General features: G+C 38.9%; 1 protein-coding gene across 20 annotated transcripts in view; it reads right to left on the reverse strand.

Moving 5' to 3' along the window:
* The window catches only part of dlg2 (discs, large homolog 2 (Drosophila)), a 262869-nt gene that overhangs the window by 208452 nt on the left and 34204 nt on the right, over positions 1-20213 (reverse strand). For all 20 annotated transcript variants that reach the window (XM_085797009.1, XM_085797003.1, XM_085797020.1 and 17 more), the window contains exons 3-4: positions 16206-16354; positions 7322-7390 (exon numbers count right to left, since the gene is read on the reverse strand). In XM_085797009.1, the coding sequence (XP_085653135.1) occupies positions 7322-7390; positions 16206-16354 (218 nt within the window). The remainder of the gene's footprint in view (positions 1-7321; positions 7391-16205; positions 16355-20213) is intronic.

A 20213-nucleotide genomic window follows, 5' to 3' on the forward strand; every position in this document is an offset into this window, starting at 1 on the left:
AATAGATTGTAACAACAGGCTAATGCTGCCTGAGCACAGTGGTCCTGTATAACAGTGCTGCATCATCGTACCTCTCTTATCATTGTGTTGATGCACCGAATATGACTCACGGATACACAAAGACGACAGACGACGCGCTGCTGATGATAGTGGTAATGATAGAATGAAAACAGCTTCTTATGTAACAGGGACAGACAGGTTTCTGTCATGTGAGTCTCCAACAGAGTAGAGCTGTCTGATCTGTCGGTGGTCTCTTCTTGCACACGTAATCATTTGAAAACTGATGAATTAACTGGTAATAAATGAGTTTTTGGCTTCAATTTAACTCAACACTGCATTGAGACACTGCATGGCGGCAAACTTTGTCAGCCGACAGTTTCAGCTTCTTGTCTCCAAATGTGACAGAAATTAGTCAACAAGACCTGCAGACTTCACTCTTTTTTTCTCCATAAGTATTTAATGAGACGCTGGGAAATATCAGCAAAAAAAAATAAAAATACCACATGGGATTGGAGCCAGAACAAACAAAACAAAAATGCAGCCAAATCTGGACTAATACTCAGATACAGACACGTGGAAACAGTCACAGTCACAGAAGTCTAGGAATGATTATGTAATGGCATGAAAAATTCTCTGTGTTGTTTAAAAAAGAACGGCAGATGAAATAGGCTACATCTCTGAGTCTGACAGTTTTACTGGGGATGCCCCCGAATGGTCTGCTGCTGATTTTAAATAAAAAATTGCTTGATTCACCGATTACCTACAACCAATCACCCGTGGTTAATGCTCTACTCTAATACTCTCACTGCAAAAACTCAAAATCTTACCAAGAATATTTGTCTTATTTCTAATCAAAATGTCATTTCTAGTCAAAACAAATCTCATTCTACTTAAAATAAGACTCTTCACATGAAAAGTAGCTTGTTTTTAGACACTTTTTACTTCTTTCAAGCAGATTTTTTACTTAAAATAAGTAGAAAAAATCTGATAGTGGATCAAGTTTTTCTTTTATCAATTTTTTCTACTTATTTCAAGTGAAATTATCTAAAAACAAGTTCATTTTTAGGCGATGAGTCTTATTTTGAGATTAGTTTTGACTAGAAATTAGACATTTTGACAAGAAATACGACAAATATTCTTGGAAAGATTTTGAGTTTTTGCAGTGCTACTACTACTCTTCAATCACAAAACAAAATGACATACATAGTATCAGCCACGTGGGACTTGGACCATCTTCCAAGCATGCCATAAAAAAATGATCGATTAGCCATAAATAGCCATTTATATATTCATAGATTATCAGTATCAGTGCCCATACAATGTAACTCAGGTGTCCCTAAGCCTTACAGTATAAACTTCCAGGGTTAAACATGAAACACAGCTGTGCTCCACTTGTTAGACGTAAAGGCTTTAACTCAATGTCAAAGATGACCACAATAAAATCGCTGAAATCCAATTGACAGTGGAATATAACTGCAACTAATACACTGCAAAAACTCAAAATCTTTCCAAGAATATTTGTCTTATTTCTTGTCAAAATGTCTAATTTCTAGTCAAAACTAATCTCTTTCCACTTAAAATAAGACTCATCACCTAAAAATGAACTTGTTTTTAGATCATTTTCACTTGTTTCAAACAAATTTTCGATTGAGTTAAGTAGAAAAATCTGCCAGTGAAAGCAAGTTTTTTGTGCTTGTAATAAGAAAGAAAAACTTGCTCCACTGTCAGATTTTTCTACTTATTTCAAGTGAAAATATGCTTGAAAGAAGTAAAAAGTGTCTAAAAACAAGCTACTTTTTAATGTGATGAGTCTTATTTTATGTAGAATTAGATTTGTTTTGACTAGAAATGACATTTTGACTTGAAATAAGACAAATATTCTTGGTAAGATTTTGAGTTTTTGCTGTGTAACAAAGGTCTTAAGGTCAATATAATATTGACAGGTGTATGATCAACAAGTCAATGGTGTGACTATAGGACGAGTATCTGAGGATACTAACTGGCTATGCTCCAACGCTGGCATTATTTGATCAGTTGTGTCAAGCCTATTAATTAAAAAAAGTACAAGCTTACATCATCATCATCATTTCTATTTGTCCACAGACTTTATTTATCACAGCTCCACTTTAATGTACCTGTAACCTGAGTCGAGGTCTAATTAGAATGAGCAACAGCAAACACCTGCGTGGGCGTGCATGGGCCCTTTCATCTGCCACTTTGTTTCTGCATCAATAACAAATCCATCTTGGTTCTCATGAGGCACATGAAGCAAAATCTCAGTCTCACAGTCTCGTATCGATGACAAACCATGCAGCCAGTAAAGATCTACACATCCACCAGGCCAGTGCAGCCAGACTTTACTCTACAGCAGGGGTTCTCAACTAGTCTCACTCTGGGCTCCACATTTTCCCATGGTCATTAAGTCGCGACCCACTTTTATAGAATTCAAACCATGATTCTTTTTTTTTAAGCCTTTAAAAACTCATTTTGCTCTTTATTGAGCAAAGTGCATTTCAGAGCACATGAATGAAACTGAGGAGGACCATGACAACTGCATGTACGGAAGTGAATAGAAAAATATCAAACTGCACAAAATGGAGACCAACAAAACGATATATTTGACTTCTAATGCATCTCTGCATTCAGAGCATGTTCACAAAAGTGAATAAATATCAAATTGCACAAAATAAAGACCCACAAAACAAAACAAGATTCACTGCATTCAGGCCACATTAATAAGAAACTGATATCTTTGCATTCAGAGAAAATAATAAGAAACTGAGGAGGAGCATTACAACTGTGTGTGTTCACGTATCTCGTGTGCCTTTTGATATAAGTTATTTTTCAAAATAAAAGACATGTCCAACATCAGATGTGCATTAAATATTTACTTTTTTGACCAGCTGTCCACGACCCATCCAGAAAAAGCGCACCTTTACTACGTCCCAGCAGTTGTCAATGGGCTGATTGCCTGCTGGGGGCGTGGCTAAGTTTACAAATGTTTGTCATTCATGTTTGTCTTTGTGTGTGAAAAGCAAAAAAGTAAAAAAAAAAACCCCCAAAAGCAATGGAACTATCTGTCTGTCTTTCTTCATTGAGAAGTTGAATTCTGTTATGCAACATTTTGGTGCCGAAACCCGGGAGAGAGGGGGTAAGAACGAAGAGATGAAAAGTCTCAGATGCATGACAATAAAGAAGAAAGAAAAGAACAACAGCTGATCGACTGAAAAAGAAAAGAACCACAGTCCGTGCGTCTACAACCAGGATAATAAGTAAGGTTGACGGTGAACGATGAACGAGTTCTTTGAACAGTTGCTATTAAAAGAAGAATGGTTGGATAAACTTGACAGAGAAATCGAAGAAGAGGAGACAAAGACGGAGGACTTAGAGGAAGAAGTTGCAAGATTAGATCCTTGGAATATAATATAAGGAACACATAACTAATATAAGCGGAAAACAAAAATAAAGAGAGTGCTGAGGATACCTGTTGTTTTCTGGAGCCATCCCAGTGACGAGGTGAGTTGCGGACTTTGACCGTGACGACGGGTTTCATTTAATTTATGGACGAAGCAGCGTTAGCCGTTAGCCTCACTCTCACTCTCCCACTCCCACTCTCTCCTCCTGTTGTTCTGACTGAGACTCACACACACACACACAGCTTCATGCAGGGCTAATCTTTTCAGGTGATGCGGCTCAGGCAGCTTCGACTTATTGCATTACAAAGAAGGAATGCTTTAACCTGGTTTGTTAGGGCTGCCACTCATATATACAGACCAAGGTGTGACAAATTTGGACCAGTCTGTGTATCCTAACAGCCTTCTAGACGGGTTTATTTCAAAGCCTGCTCTAAGGTGTGACCTTCAGGGTGACCGAACAAACCCTGACCCCAACACAACATAACACACTACGCCCAGCAATCTGACAGGGCGACTACATCTCTATATGTGATGTGCTCTTAGATTTGACTCAGGTTTGACTCACTGATTACATTTATCAAGCATGCAAGGACGACAATTTGTGTCTGGCTTCCTTTGAATTTAATTGTCTTGTTTTATCCAGCACCTTCTGATGTAGAAATTAGCCACGTGGCTACAATCTCACACTACTGTCCCATTTATAAATCATAAATTATACATTAAAGGGATAGTTCAACATTTTGGCAAATTGGCCCATTGCCATAATCGCTATAGTCATAGCAGTAGGTTCGTTACCTTTAATTGTCGGTGCAAGCTATTTTTAGAACAGTGGAGCAGAGCCGTGAGCTGCTCAGAGCTACGCTACGGAGGCTCATTATGGGATTTCTTGGTTTCCCTCATCAAACTCATCAAATACACAATCCAACAACTCCACAACGCTCTGGTGGACAAGTTGTGACCTGCACATTCACCACGCTATGAGATAATAACACAACGTTACCACACAGAGTTGTTTTAGAGGTAAATGCAGAGACTGTTGATGAAAAACTGTCCCTGAACGCATGAATTTCCCTCTAAAACAACTCTGTCTGGTAACGTTGTGTTATTATCTCATAGCGTGGTGAATGTGCAGGTCACAACTTGTCCACCAGAGCGTTGTGGAGTTGTTGGATTGTGTATTTGAGGAGTTTGATGAGGGAAACCAAGAAATCCCATGATGAGCCTCCGTGGCGTAGCTCTGAGCAGCTCACGGCTCTGCTCCGCCGACAATTAAAGGTAACGAACCTACTGCTATGACTATAGGGATTATGGCAATGGGCTTATTTGCTAAAATGTTGAACTATCCCTTTAAAATATAAAAGTGTATTCTGTGAACCTGTAGTTGTTGTTTCTTTATTAGTTAGTTAGTTAGTCAATAGAATTCTGGATTCTGGTAACGTAACAACACTTAACAATCTGTTACCTTGTAAAATAGTGAGCATGTTTAATTAAAAAAAGGGGAATGTAGATATGAGCTCTAAGGGAAACATATGATTGAGAAAATAAAATCCAGGACTAAAATGATCAATACATGAATTCAAACGCTTGTTTAAAAGTAAGGTATTTGAAAAATATGAGAGTTGATGTAACTGATACCATTCTGGAATTATATTTGGGATTTTTGTGCGTTTTGTACGTTATTATTTTCTGTTTAATGTTTTGAATGGTTTGATCTGAATAAGATGATAGGGTAAGAAGGGTATAGGCGAAAATAAACGCTAGCTTCAGCCTATGCCTTTTCTGTTTGGTTATTTCTCTAGTCATACTGATACTTTCTGTAGAAACTGTGTATTTTTAAATTACTTGACTGAAATAAAATTGTTTCATTCATTCATTCATTCACTTTAAACTTTAAACCACCAAAACATCAACATCAGTCGTCATGTTTTCAACATCAAACTGACTCTGGTCCCAACACTACATTTCAGTCCCAGTCTAACACTGAACCAAATATGAAGTTATTGACCCCCAAACAATACATGGAACATCTCATCTGTTACATATAAACTGTGTGTTGTCCTCTACCCTGCATAACCACTTCATTCACTGCTATATTTTACATCATATGAACGACGTCGTCTACAGGACATGATGACATAAGCTCAGATCTCATGTCCTTGAAATACTTCTCTCCCCTCCTTGCTTTAATCTCATTTACTTCAGCAAGCTCACAGTTGTGGGGATTATGGATCTAGAAACTGCTTTCTGAGAAACTAAAGTGTTATATTGCTGCTGTAACATCTTGGGTTGTTGTATTTCACTGAAACCCTGTCTCTGTAATAATTACATCTCCATATGTCCAAACCACAACAGCGCCTACTGTACATCGTCGAAACATTTATTGTGACCATTCTTCTGTAAATGTAATTAGGGGAATATTGTGGATCGTGTGGTGTAACAAAGTGTTTGCTTTCTGCCAAAACATCCCATTTTTATCAATACAATTTACAGCATTATTAACCTCTTACAGCTTGGTTAAGGTCAGAGAAAGTTCCTGCACAACAAATTTACATTGATCTCAGAATTAAATAGTTCACTAGGGAGAGCATGTAAGCAATGCATGCTCAGTCTGGTGAAAGTAAATCTAATCTGAGCATGTGTAATTGCAATAATGGACGTGTAGTTACTATGTGTGGCTGTTTATGGCCGGTACGTGTGCAACAATGCAGTCAGGGTGCAATCATGTAAGCATGCTCAGTCTGGTGAAAGTAAATCTAGTCCGAGCTTGTGTAATTGTATGTTTTTTTTTTTAATAATTCAACGAATCATGTCCAATTTTCCTGCAATTATGTAAATGCACTTATTTTATTATCGATCAGTCCTCTGTCTTCATGGACTTTTTATGTTAATTGTTGTATTGTTTTGGGGACTACGGATGTAATTTAGCATTAGTGCACAGTGTTACAGTGAGTACTCATACATTCACTGCCCATTAATATGCACTGTCCCGACTAAATAAACAAATAAAGTAAAGTCAGATCATAATGAATGCGTCCCTGATTACCATAATACTTTACTTCCTTGTTCACCAGGCCATCTGATGGCTGATCGGTATCAGCTTTGGACTCGTCAGTCTCACTTATAGATCAATAGTCTCTCTGGCAACTGTTGGGACATCCCTACATTTGACTCATACTGTACCACCAACTTTCTCTGACTTTAAAGGGATAGTAGCATTTTTTTAAAAGTGGGTTTGTATGATCTACAAATAGCCCCCAAGTACTTTAATTCCAGTTGAAGACTCTCTACACTCCTCCCGTTAGCAACGCCAGCCCATAATAGCCCTGCCCAGAGATTTACAACATACATTGTTGTGAACAGACCCAAAGAAACAGCCTATTTCCACGGCCTAAAAGAGGTTTTACCTGAAAAAAAATGCACAGTTCCATTGTTCGCTATAATATAATTTTTTCCAGCCCCTCAAAGTGCAGGAAAACCGCAGTTTTTATTTGGACCTACTGCAGTCTTTTACTGCAATTAAAGTACTTAGGGGCTATTTGTAGATCACACAACCCCACTTTAAAAAAAAATGCTACTGTACTATCCCTTTAACTTAACAGAGCATTTATCACCTAACTCCCAGACAGGACTGTGAATGTGAACCTCCTATTGACTGAACATAATCCAGCCAGAGATTACATTTCAAACAGAGCATAATCTAGCAATAGTAGAAAGACAGTTAAGAAGAGTTAATTTCTAGGTGACCCAGTCGTGCAGTGCTGTGCTCAATCATTAGGATGAGGTGAAATCAAATTATAAGATCACACAAACTGAAATGGATGCTACTGTAGTAATAAAAACACACAAACAAACAAACTAGAGGCTACAAAGAAGAAGGTAGAGTAGGGCTTCCAGAGGGAACTCACCTCCGACGTCTTGGCGCTGCTCTCTCCCTGCTCCGTCCCACTGGGCTCTGAGCTGCTCTGCTCCCTCTGCTGGGAACAACAAACAGCTCCATCAGTAATTCTCCTAAACCACCACACTCAAAGTGTAACACACTGATTTAATGTGACGTATACCCGGAGAAACAAGCAGCAGATTCTGCCTTTAAGGAAATGAGATGAATCTTAAAGCCTGAATATAGGTTAAGGTCGGTGGACTGTGTAATAAGAGCTTTAACACTTATCTTACCAAGAATATTTGTCTTATTTCTAGTCAAAATGTCTAATTTCTAGTCAAAACAAATCTCATTCTACTTAAAATAAGACTCATCACATTAAAAGCAGCTTGTTTTTAGACACTTTTTACTTCTTTCAAGCATATTTTCACTTGAAATAAGTAGAAAAATCTGATAGTGGAGCAAGTTTTTCTTTCTTGTTACAAGCACACTGGCAGATTTTACTACTTATTTCAAGTGAAAGTTTGTTTCAGACAAATGAAAATTATCTAAAAACAAATACATTTTTTGGTGAAGAGTCTTATTTAAAGTGGAAAGAGATTAGTTTTGACTAGAAATGAGACATTTTGACAAGAACTAAGACAAATATTCTTGGAAAGATTTTGAGTTTTTGCAGTGTAAGTTGGAAGAGTGAACATTAATATGCTTAAAAATGCAAATAATAAAAAAAGCAAAAAAAGTAGTGTAGCCTATAAAACAAAGATATGTTATTGACTGCGCTGAAATGAACTGGGATTTGAAATGTTGTCATTCAACGAAGCAATAAAAACGTACAGTATGGAAATGCACGACAGTAACAGGAAGCAGTTGTAGGGTTATGCAAGATTTGGACTGACACTTGCTTTAGTGAGTCTTTAATTAGACACACGGATGGTGTAAGCCTATATGTGCCTGTGGCAACCACAAATAAATCCCTGGCACACTAAGACACACTACAAACCCTCAGTACACGCAGGCCTCCCGCTGTTTATAGCTGCGAGCTCCTCTTAAAATACAACCTGCTGATTTATTAAATTCAACTAGAAAAACACATTATTTTATTCATTCATGGAGCAAACAATAAGGTGTTTGTAGTTTATCATGTACAGTACGTGTTAAATAGTTTATAAAGGTGGAAATTTGTCAAAGATAAAACTAATTTTTTTCATCTTTTGTTTAGAAAAATCAAATATAAATAATATATAGCACTTTATAACAGATGCACTTTAATGAATCTTAACAGCGCTATACGACACCTTTGTCGATTACACGCACTTAATTTTACTACTACTCCTTGCTCCTTTCTACCAAAGCTACGGTATAGACCGAATCGCCCTGTTGTTTACATTCTACTTCCGGGTAGAAAACCAGCACGCAATTTGAATGAGATCAATAGTAACGAACGAGAGTTTAGCTATATATCATATTTTTCACGCCCTATCACCGCTTATAAAACGGAAAGGTGAAATCCGGCGATCTGATTGGTTGTTAACCGTGGTATATTGAGCATATACCACGGCTACTATTCTAAAGCCTTATCACAGCGTAAGCTATCACTCCACGTCAGGCACGTATGACTGGTATGAATGGAAGTTGTTGTCATGTATCCATGACAACGGACTGTTGCAGTCCGTAGCCCAAGACAGCTGATGTTTTTACGATGTTAAAAAACGGACTAAAGTAGTTGAATCCACATGTTTAAGGTGAACTTTCACCTCCGGGGAGGGTTAACAATGGTAGAGGGGATTGAGCAGTGACTTTCATCTGAAAAAAAGCGGAGGAAAAGACGAGATGCAGAGCTAACTAGGAGCTAACGTCTGGAGAGGTGGGACTATTTTTTTCACAGTGAGGCTATTTTATTGGATAATATGTATTTCTGGTTGAATAAAACTACATGAAATTGATTGCGTATCCCTCTTTCATATTGCTTTTATTGGTAACCGTTTTATAAAAGCAATATATCACTCCAGTCCGTGGTATATGCTCATTATACCACTCTAAGGGGGTTGTCGTCCCTCCGCTTCGCGTCGGGCCGAACAACGCCCCTTAGCCGTGGTATAATGAGCATATACCACGGCCTGTCGTGATATATTGCTTAATTAGACAAATCTGAAATGATTGAAGAAACATTACTATTTCTGTGTGTGTGTTTTGTGTTGCTATGTGTTGTATTTATTCAGTTTGCGGGAATCACGGTGTCTAGAAAGCATCAGTGGCTCAGCTGACAGGGACAGCTAACGGTAGCTAAGCTAACGGCGGTAGCTAAGCTAACACCAGGACGTCAGCTGTTAAAACCCTCCCATTGTCGGACACGACACAAAACTACTCCAGTTAGCTCAGTCATGTTGGAACTCAGATATCCGCTGGAGAAAATATTTTTTCATGGACGGTTTATTGAGTCACTGAGTTAATAAAGTTAAACAGGTAGCTAACCGTTAGCCCAGCTAATCTATGATAACCATGACTAATTACAAAAATGTGCACACAGAAATAGTAATGTTTGTCCAATCATTGGTTTTATAGACTTTACAAACATCAGATTAGTCTAAACGGCGATATAGTAACATGAGAAACTCTCGTCCGTCACTATTGTTCTCATGCTGGTTTTCTACCCGGAAGTAGTTGTAAACGACAAGGAGATTCGTCCTATATTATTGTATATATTGTGATATGGTATTGTGGTTTTGTGATATGGTATTTGTACCATGCTGTACGTTGTTCTTTTTTTTGTCCTTGTATAATTGTCGTTGTTGTGTGAACGGCGGGACTATACGGATGGAAATTAGCCTAGAGCTAAATCTGGTGTTGGATGTTCATGAATACGCATGAGTCCCATTACAAATAAACAAATAAATGAAATGAAATCAACTGAAATAAAAGTCTCTATTAGAATAAGTCCTTTTGTTAATTAATTTGGATGGCGCCATCTGCCAACTTATTATTTGACGGGGCGTTTTGGCCTAATCTTCAGAGGGGCTGATCACCGCGGTAACAGAACATTGAATATAACAGCAGTGTCCCGATGACCTCATGGTGGGGTCATCGGTCTCCGAGGACTCTTCTAATCCCCTTCACTCATCCCCATCCTGCTACTACTGGATGACATCAGCAAAGTGCTTCAGCGAGCCCCTGCTGCTGCTGTTACACCACACTACACACCGCACCACACCACACCGCTGTTGGAGAGCCATAAAGACCTCGAAGACACGATGGTTTTAGGAATCGTACAGTCATCATCGTGTCCCGTAACCAACGCTCTGCTTTCGCTGCAGAAGTGAAGTCAGGTCTGACACACACAAGGTTTGACTGTTTCAACAAATAGGATTACTAGAGGATTACCAAACAGGTTGGTCCCATCCCAAGTCAAACATGCTATTAGTAACATAACATGCCTGGTGTGTGCACAGAGCCGCCAGCCCAGGGTTTATACAGGAATCTTGAAGTTAATTTTAATACCCTTTTAAGACATTTTCAAGACCTTCTCAATATTTTTCAACACCTCACCGCCACTTCAAGCTGTAACCATTTACATCAGTGACACTTTTAACTTAACAGTTTTAGTTTGTGATAAAGACTAAAATAGGTTAGGATAATAAATCAAAGGCAAAGTTTATCAAAAAAAAACAAAAAAAACATTGCTCCACTCTCAAAAAACAAAAACCAACAATCTTCTTTTCTATTTCATGTACCGGTCCATCTAATTCAAAGAAATACCTTCAAAATTTAAGACTTTATAAAGTCGTGAAAAGACTTTTTAATACTTTTTAAGGGTCTTAATTTTCCCAAAATTGATTTATCACCTTTTAATACTTTTCAAGACCCCGCGGATACCCTGCAGCCTTTATACTTTCGCAGTTTCACTCATGGGTCGTCTCAGCCACAAGGCAAAGAAAAAAACACAATCTTACCAGGAATTATTATATTTATTATACTCGACCCGGAGAGGAGATCTCACAGACAGTAAAGAAAGAAAAGTCTGACAACCACTTAAACACAACACGACCTCAGCTTCAATTAGATTATTTTATCATGTTTTCAGGTTTTTTCATCCCATTCTCTGACATGCAAAATCTCAGCTTTGCCCTGAGTATCTCAGCAGAATTGATAAAACTGCTGGAATCAAAAGCTGTTGCTACACAATAGGACTCATTGCATTCAAAAAACAAGTTAGTATAAAAACCCATACTAGAAAAAGACTAGAATATACCATCTTTCAGAGTGAAGAAAGAGAGCGTCCAGTGATTTTCTGTGCTGACTGAGATGCAGCAAAAGTCAAGACCTTCCCTCCTGTAGAGTTCACTTGGACTAAAGGATGAACTAGAATTGGGTGGTCAAAGGTCAAGGCCACTGGAACCTCTCAAAACATTTTTGTATAAAGATCCATACAGAATTATGAAGCACAGAGATTTTCTTTTTTCAATTCTCATGTAACCTCAACTCTTTCTGGCATTTTTTTCTGCCTTTATTTGATAAGACAGGAACATAAACTACAGAGCTCATGCATTTCTTCTTGGCATTTTGCTTCAGCTTTTGCACTTTTTCAGTCTTTCAACAACAACTCAAGTCCCTCTATTAATTCCCCTTAATTAAAATGTCACAGTGTGAGTGTGTTCATATACGGCTACAGACTCATACACTGCCTCTCTTCAAACTATAAATACATTTACATTACATGCATGGACAGGATCTGTAAAGCCATTCACACTCTAACCTGCACCATGACCTTTATGTCTTTTCAAAATAACACAGCATATGTATTCAGGATCTCTGCTATTTAAATGTGGTTGATGATTTTCTCAAAAAACCATATCCTCCTGAGATTTTCTTTGACAATAACTCACATTACTTTTTAGCTGCTGCAGGAACTCGATTAAGCGGCGCTAGAACTGCAAAATCAACTCTTTTAAATAATTTATACAACTTGCAACAGGAACAGTTAAGTCTATGATAACTTATTTTCATTGACCACTTAAACACTAATATATAACTTCCTATGCAGACTTCATAGTTAGAATTTTGCAACATAATCAATTTTGTATATGCTAACAGGATCTTGATGTTGTTTATATTAATGGACAAAGAGCCTGTGGCTTAATATTTCAATAGACTCCTAAATAAACACATGGGGCCCTAGTTTGCTGGCGCAGCGCAGGTGGCGCAAGGTAGCGCAGCCGGTCTAATGCAAGTTTCGACCAGCGCAGCCTAGCGCAAAGTCAGATTGGAAGATTGGCAGATCGCGCTGCGCTGAGATAGGCGTGGCCGCGCAGCAGGGGGAGGCGTCACAGATTCAGCTTGGTGCAGTGGAAGTTTTGTCCGAAAATGTCCCGCCGAGGTTGCGCTGAAAGCTCGCCACCTCCAACCAGGTCTAGTCTCAGCGCAGAGCGAAGCGCAGCAGGTGCAGTGGAAGTTTGGCTGACTGACCTGCAGTGCACACACGTCACCAAGACCTCACAGGCAGATTTCCACAGTTCCAGACACATTTCAATGCAATAAATATCCACAATAACCACTATTTAATGCAACTAATGGAATCAACACGTGAATTTATATCTATATAGATTGTCCCGTCACATCTGACGTCAGATCAAAGCAGAGATCAAAGGCTGTGGCACGCGTAATGGAAACTCCACCTGAATTAACACAGCAGGGACGAACTGGCACTGAAAAGCAGCTGTGTGAGGGTGGATGACTGCATGTTGCTGCCGTGTTGAGATACAACTCTGCCCTTGTGATGATCGCTTTATTTATTTATTTACTTATTAATTCATTAGCGGAGAGCGACCGCATCACGCAGCCGTAATGAAAAACAAAACACAAATCATCATCTCTCTTAGTCCACCACAACAGCCTCGGTATCAGATAGTCAGTATATAGCCTACTACAGTATACTCAGCATCTCTATCACAGAGAAAAAAGAGAAAAAAAGAGACGGACAGAGAGAGAGAGAGAGAGGAGGACAGAGAGAGAGAGAGAGAGAGAGAGAGAGAGAGAGGAGGACAGAGAGAGAGAGAGAGAGGAGGACAGAGAGAGAGAGAGGGAGAGAGAGAGCGCACGTCCTTTACGCTGATTTAATCCACATGGTCTGTGTTTATGTTGTGATTAGTGTACACTGTCATCTTGCTTACATAGGGTTTGAATAAATGTGAGTTTCTTTATTAGTGTATTAGTTGTTTCTTAGATTGCGCAGCTGTTCTCAGTGTATCAGATCAAACCTGGTTAAGTATATTAGTAAACTCATTATGGGTCACTCTGAGCTCGGACCTCCGGACCAAAACAGCTGTTTCCTCCTGGGAGAGGTTCGGCCTCTGGCGTCGCTGTTTCCTCCGTCCATGTCCAAGTATAAAATGACAAACTTGCAGCGCGCATCACCCGCCGCGCAGTTAAAGGTGAGGAGAGGAGCTCCTTTGATTGGTGAAGATCTGACTCGGCTGTGTCAAACCCACTCCACGCCTTTCTCTCCTCCTCCTGTCTCCCTCCCGCCCTCTCTCCTCCCTCTTCACCGTTTGCGCCGGTGGGAGGGACGAGGGGAGGGGTTGCACTGGTCTAAGTCTGACTGCGCGGCCCACCAATCTTGCGAAATGGACCTGGGCCACACCCCGTTGGCGTGGCGAAGCTGCGCTGCACCTAGACTTCGCTCGGTCGACGAAACTAGGGCCCTTCATGTCACTACGAGCGCTGAAAACAATCAGCACATTTATTTCAAAGGCTTTGACTTAACATTCAATTCCTTAAGCCTCTGGATACACAAACACAGCCTCTTCTCAAAAAGATGATTAATATAGGCCAGTGGATTTGTGCTGCATTGTCATAAAACCCTTAGATTCATAAAATCCTGATAGAAGAGTTGCATAAGGAACAATCTGACAACACAAGAAATCACAGCCCACTCCACTCGACTGTACAATATAATACTGCAGCTGATACATACAAACACCAGGCTGCTCCGTCCTGACCTGTCACTTGATGGGGAAGGTGCTGATGTCACGATGTCACAAGCTCTTCAATTTATACTGAGCGACAGCCACCGACCTCATCACCCCGCCCCCGTTTACTGAGGTGAGGTCATCAGTCTCTAATTCAGCAGAGCAGCACGGTCACACTGCACCAGCCACCTCCTCATCATGGAATAATTTCATGTCCCACTGTCACTGTCATATCCTGCTTCCCAGTTCAATCAACGATCGTTCATGAACTCGTTCATATTTTGTGCGAACGTGAACTGAACGGACTGTATTTTCGCTTGATGAACGCTATGAACTGTTCATTCTGGCGTTTGTGAACGGCGCTCTCTCTCAAAGTATGACTTCGTTCAGGAGTGTGCCAGATTTCCATAGAGCCTTCAGGGCAAAAACCCAGCTAAAACACACTGTAATCGGATGTTAATATGTAGCGGAAAAACCAGCCAATCAGGCAACACCTATCAGCTGTTTGGATCAGCGGAGTGATACAGCGCGTGGCGGAGCCGTCTGTCTGTGTGGAGGAACTGACCCAGTTGGTTGGTAGAAGATAAACGGGGTTAGAGAGGGAAGTCCAAGTCATTTGACATATTTGAGAATTTTATAAAATAGTAACGCAATAGTTACTTTTCCTGGTAATTACTTTCATCACGTTGTAACTCAGTTACTTTTTGGGGAAAGTAAAGTAGTAACTATAACTAACACTACTGGTCAAAACTGCTAAAATAATAGCTGTCTGTGGTTCGATATGGGCTGAGGCAATCATTTTGAAAACCAATAGCTTGTAGCAACATATTGAAAAAAAAAAAAAAGAAAAGAAAAAAGAGCTATGAACTAGTTCAGTTTTGGAACCGCAAACTTAGTTCAAAATTTTGAATGATGAACTATGAACTGAACTAGTTCATTTTAAAATTTGTGAACTGAACTTTAAACTAATTCATGTAGAAAGTGAACTTTCCCAACACTGCTGCTTACTATACATACTGTACATATTGCAACACACTTACACACACCAAATCTGTGTATGTCTTTTTCTATACGTGTGTACAAGCGAGTGATGATAAACCAGAGTCATATTACTTGAATGTCTGCACATACTTTGCAAATAAATGTGATTTTAATCTGATCCGAGGCGACCCTGCACCTCAGCTCAGTCGTTCAAACCGTTTTTTCTGTCTCACTATCAGCTGAACTTATCAATGGATTGTTCCTAGAGGACAGACAGATGGTAAGAAGAGACACTCATGTAACAGCAGATGTTCACGGATCATGTGATGTATGTTTTTGAGATGTTTTTTCTATGAATGAATGGTAATTGTTTGTTTTTTCACTCAGGCTGGCCTTAGCAGGTGTGATGTTTTCATGTTTTGTGTTTTATTGTGATGTGTGTCGTCTTAACAGGATACAATAAAGGTACACTGTAAAAACTCAAAATCTGTCCAAGAATATTTGTCTTATTTCTTGTCAAAATGTCTCAATTTTAGTCAAAACTGATCTCTTTCCACTTAAAAATTAACTTGTTTTTAGACAATTTCACTTATTTCAAACTAATTTTCACTTGAAATAAGTAGAAAAATCTGCCAGTGAAAGCAAGTTTTTGTGCTTGTAATAAGAAAGAAAAACTTCATCAGATTTTTCTACTTATTTCAAGTGAAAATGTGCTTGAAAAAAGCAAAAAGTTTCTAAAAAACAAGCAATTTTTTATGTGATTAGTCTTATTTTTTAGTATAATTAGATTTGTTTGGACTAGAAATGACAAATTGACTAGAAATAAGACAAATATTCTTGGTTTTGGATTTGGAGTTTTTGCAGTGCAGCTGTTTTACTTCTGCCCTGTGATTGGCTGCAGTAGAGACGACTCTACTCTGAGAGTTTCTGTTGAGCTCAGACTCTACACGGCTTCAGACAGACACTCACCTCCTCCAGCAGACAGGCAGCGTGCGCCACCTCTGAGTTTGGTGAAACGCTCTTCTCCCACTTGTCAGCCATGTGGTTGACCTCCTCCAGCTTTTCCTCGCAGCTCTTCTGTGTGTTCAGCAGCGTCACTTCATAGAACTCCTGGATATCTGCGGGAAAAAACACGTCACAGACGACACAGTTAGTTCACACTTCATGAAAGAAACACTTGTGATAAGGATATCAGTCTGCAACACTTGTACACTGCAAAAACTCAAAATCTTACCAATAATATTTGTCTTATTTCTAGTCAAAACAAATCTAATTCTATTTAGAATAAGACTCATCACATTAAAAAGTAGCTTGTTTTTAGACACTTTTTACTTCTTTCAAGCATATTTTCACTTGAAGTAAGCAGAAAAATCTGAAAGTGTAGCAAGTTTCTTATTACAAGCACAAAAAACTTGCTTTCACTGGCAGAATTTTCTACTTATTTCAATAGAAAATTTGTTTGAAACAAGTGAAAATGATCTGAAAACAAGTTAATTTTTAGGTAATGAATCTTATTTTAAGTGGAAAGAGGTTAGTATTGACTAGAAATGAGACATTTTGACAAGAAATACGACAAATATTCTTGGAAAGATTTTGAGTTTTTGCAGTGTACAATACATGTTTGTGTTGGTGTCCAGCGGTCTCAGTCCTCAGCGGATGAGACCCGTCCTCCTCCTACATGGTGTTCCCTCCCTCTAGCTACAGTAGTGCAGACTAGTGAGACTTGTTGCGTACGAACTGATGAAGCCCCTTGAATAAGAGGCGAAACGTCTTCCCAGACAAATACAAGTCCAGTTGCCTACGATTCAATTTGCCCAGAAAAGAACGATGAATGACCTGGATTTGTTTCCTCCAAACAAACCCACCCGGCTTTATACGCCAAAGTAAAGTAAAGGTAAATACACAGTAACTGGAATTGTCAATTTACCTAACATACAGTAACAGTGAATTGGTAAGAATTTAAATGTTTGTATCATTGGTAAGGAAAAAAAACGAGAAAAACACTGACATTTGATGTCAATTAACGACTTGAATATTTAAAACATTTCCCCTGAATGATTAATAATTGGTGCTATATTAAAGCAGAAGTAAGCGATCCGGTGGTTTTGTCTAACTTCTTGTCAGCCGATGGAGTTAGCAGTCCCCGCCCTCGTCCCTACGTCACCACATTCACGCGCATCCCTTGGCTGCACACACAGAGAGGACCGCCCCTTTATGCCGTTCTCTCTCCTCATTGGATAAAGGTTGTAGGATACAAGGAAAGTTTTCTCCTCGGCTTTTTACAGCAGAGCAGAGTGACTGACAGACCCGTGTTTCAGACCAAACACTCTATGTAAGTGATTGCTGTCGGAAGATAGAACTATTTAAGACTTATATTAACACAAAAATTCCGCTTACTTCTGCTTTAATAGTTTTTTTTAATATTTTGTTTATATAATTAGTAATTTAATTATATTTTGACTATATTTGATTTTACACACCGATCTTCTGTTGAAGTTTTGCGAAAAATGGACTCAACAAAAACATTACTGTGTGGTTTTGCATTGACTGCTGTCATGTGATTAAAGCTTCTGTTTTTTTTTACTTCATATTCACAATATTATTCCAGCAGATGACAACAGATTTCCAGCAGTCGGCCTCTCTTGAATGTGAAAAAGTTTTCCCAACGTCCCCGTTTCCACTGGTTGTTTGTGAGTTGGCATTTTCAACTTGTGTCTATTGAGCAGGTTTCTGTCAAAGAGTTCAAGAAATCTTTACTCAGTCAACAAAAACTTTCACTAAATCTTAAAGAGCTGCAGGTGACACTTGCTCTAAAAGCTAATTTTTTTTTTCCTTTTACAGTGAAACAAAAGAAGCATCAGGCCTATAATTAAACTGATGTGCATTTTCTCACTTTATATACAGTGCTTTAATATCACCATTATAGTTTATCCCCCTTCAAACTGCATATACAAAGTGCAGTCAACAGAGAAAGAGCTCAGCTGAACCCATAATTGCTGTGACCTTGTTTTTCCAGAGTTTCTCAGTAAACCTGCACACACACACACACACACACACACACACACACACACACACACACACACACACACACAGTGTTCAAGTACTTGGCAGGACGTTTTTTCCTGCATCTTGGAGAAGCTGCCTCAGTTTGTCTCTGGAGTTAAAACTTTCTCAGCGTCTTCATATTATTATCCCACACTGACACCATGACTGCATCCAGGAAACAATGAGTACGAAATACAAATCCAATATGCCTAAAACTTTCTATCTCTCTCTGGTTTTCATGAATGACCCGAGGCAAACGTCTGCAACCAGAATGCCCTGCAGTGTTTCTTATCCACATTCCTGCTATGTCATGGTTGTTTCTTGTGTTCACAATTAATTGTCCACACACACACAAACACAACCACAACCACACAGACATTACCATGACAATAAAGCTTTCCTGTCCGAAGCTTCACACTGCAAAAACTCAAAATCTTACCAAGAATATTTGTCTTGTTTCTAGTCAAAATGTCATTTCCAGTCAAAACAAATCTCATTCTACTTAAAATAAGACTCATCACATTAAAAGTAGCTTGTTTTTAGACACTTTTTACTTTTCACTTGGAATAAGTAGAAAAATCTGACAGTGGAGCAAGTTTTTCTTCCTTATTACAAGCACAAAAAACTTGCTTTCACTGGCAGATTTTTCTACTTATTTCAAGTGAAAATGATCTAAAAACAAGTTAATTTTTAGGTGATGAGTCTTATTTTAAGTGAAAAGAGGTTAGTTTTGACTAGAAATGAGACATTTTGACAAGAAATAAGACAAATATTCTTGGAAAGATTTTGAGTTTTTGCAGTGCACAGCTGATTAACATGTGCAAATTGGAAATTAGAAGAAAAAAAAGAAAGAAATGAACTGCATGCATTTTTGCACATTCAGAATTTTTGAAGAAATTTATATTTTTCCAATTCCCACCAACAGCTTGTGACCATATTGGTGCGAATGTTTCCACATGGCGAGCTCTGACTCTGACTCAGTGTCGGCATGAGTCACCGCCGCCGCCGCATCACAATCTTCTGGAGCGACGGGCGCAACATCTGTTGGTGCATCATTAAAACATCGCACACAAAGCGTCGTCATTGTGCAACTCAAGTGAGCCCTTTGTTTGCCTTTGCAGTTCGAGGGGGCTATCGTTTAAAAGAAGGAAAAAAAAGAAATGCAGACACATTTTTCTGAATGGTTGGCCGTGTTTTTACTAAAAGAGAAAAAAGACTCTCTGAGAAGTGATCTGCCAAGCCGGTGCAGCGGCCTCGCCCTGCGCATAAAAGGCATATTTACATTTAAATGGATCTTAATAAAAACAAGCCATTAGCATTCACCACCAGACGTAGTAGGGTCATGATGCTTCTGTCCCAGTCATGCACAACTGATTCAGAGCATCATGTCATCATGTTTTTCAGGAACAGGAAATAAATTGTGATTAGAAGATTTGCTGCTGATGAATTTTTTATTTTTTTTTGCAGGGAGGGAAAAAAACGGCCATATTTCTATCTTTTTTGTAATTCAAATGAAAACAGGCTATTATAGATACAAATGAATACAGCACAATTTATGCAAATCCCTAGAAACTCTTGAGTGGCTGGTGTGTGTGTGTGTGTGTGTGTGTGTGTGTGTGTGCTGCAGGCAGAGTGGATGTGTGAGACTTCACAAAACTACTTGTCACTCATTTGGTTAAGAATGAATAGGAACCTTTTGCAACAGCAGCATCACACTAATGTTTAGCAGTTTAGTTTGTCTTTTAAAATAATAATAAGTCTGCTTTTTTTTTTACTTTTAATTTTCTGATATGATGATTGCAATCAACTAAATAAAAAACCAACCAGTGCTGCTCACCTCCTTCACATCCATTTGACAAGCACTGATTGTTGCTTTCAAACAAACAGACGACGGCTCTCCTCTCTCTCTACGTGGTGTTACATCCAGACCTC

This window comes from Trachurus japonicus, chromosome 14, assembly GCF_045865225.1.
Source record: "Trachurus japonicus isolate A0001 chromosome 14, Traja_1.0".
NCBI classification, from domain to species: Eukaryota; Metazoa; Chordata; class Actinopteri; order Carangiformes; family Carangidae; genus Trachurus; species Trachurus japonicus.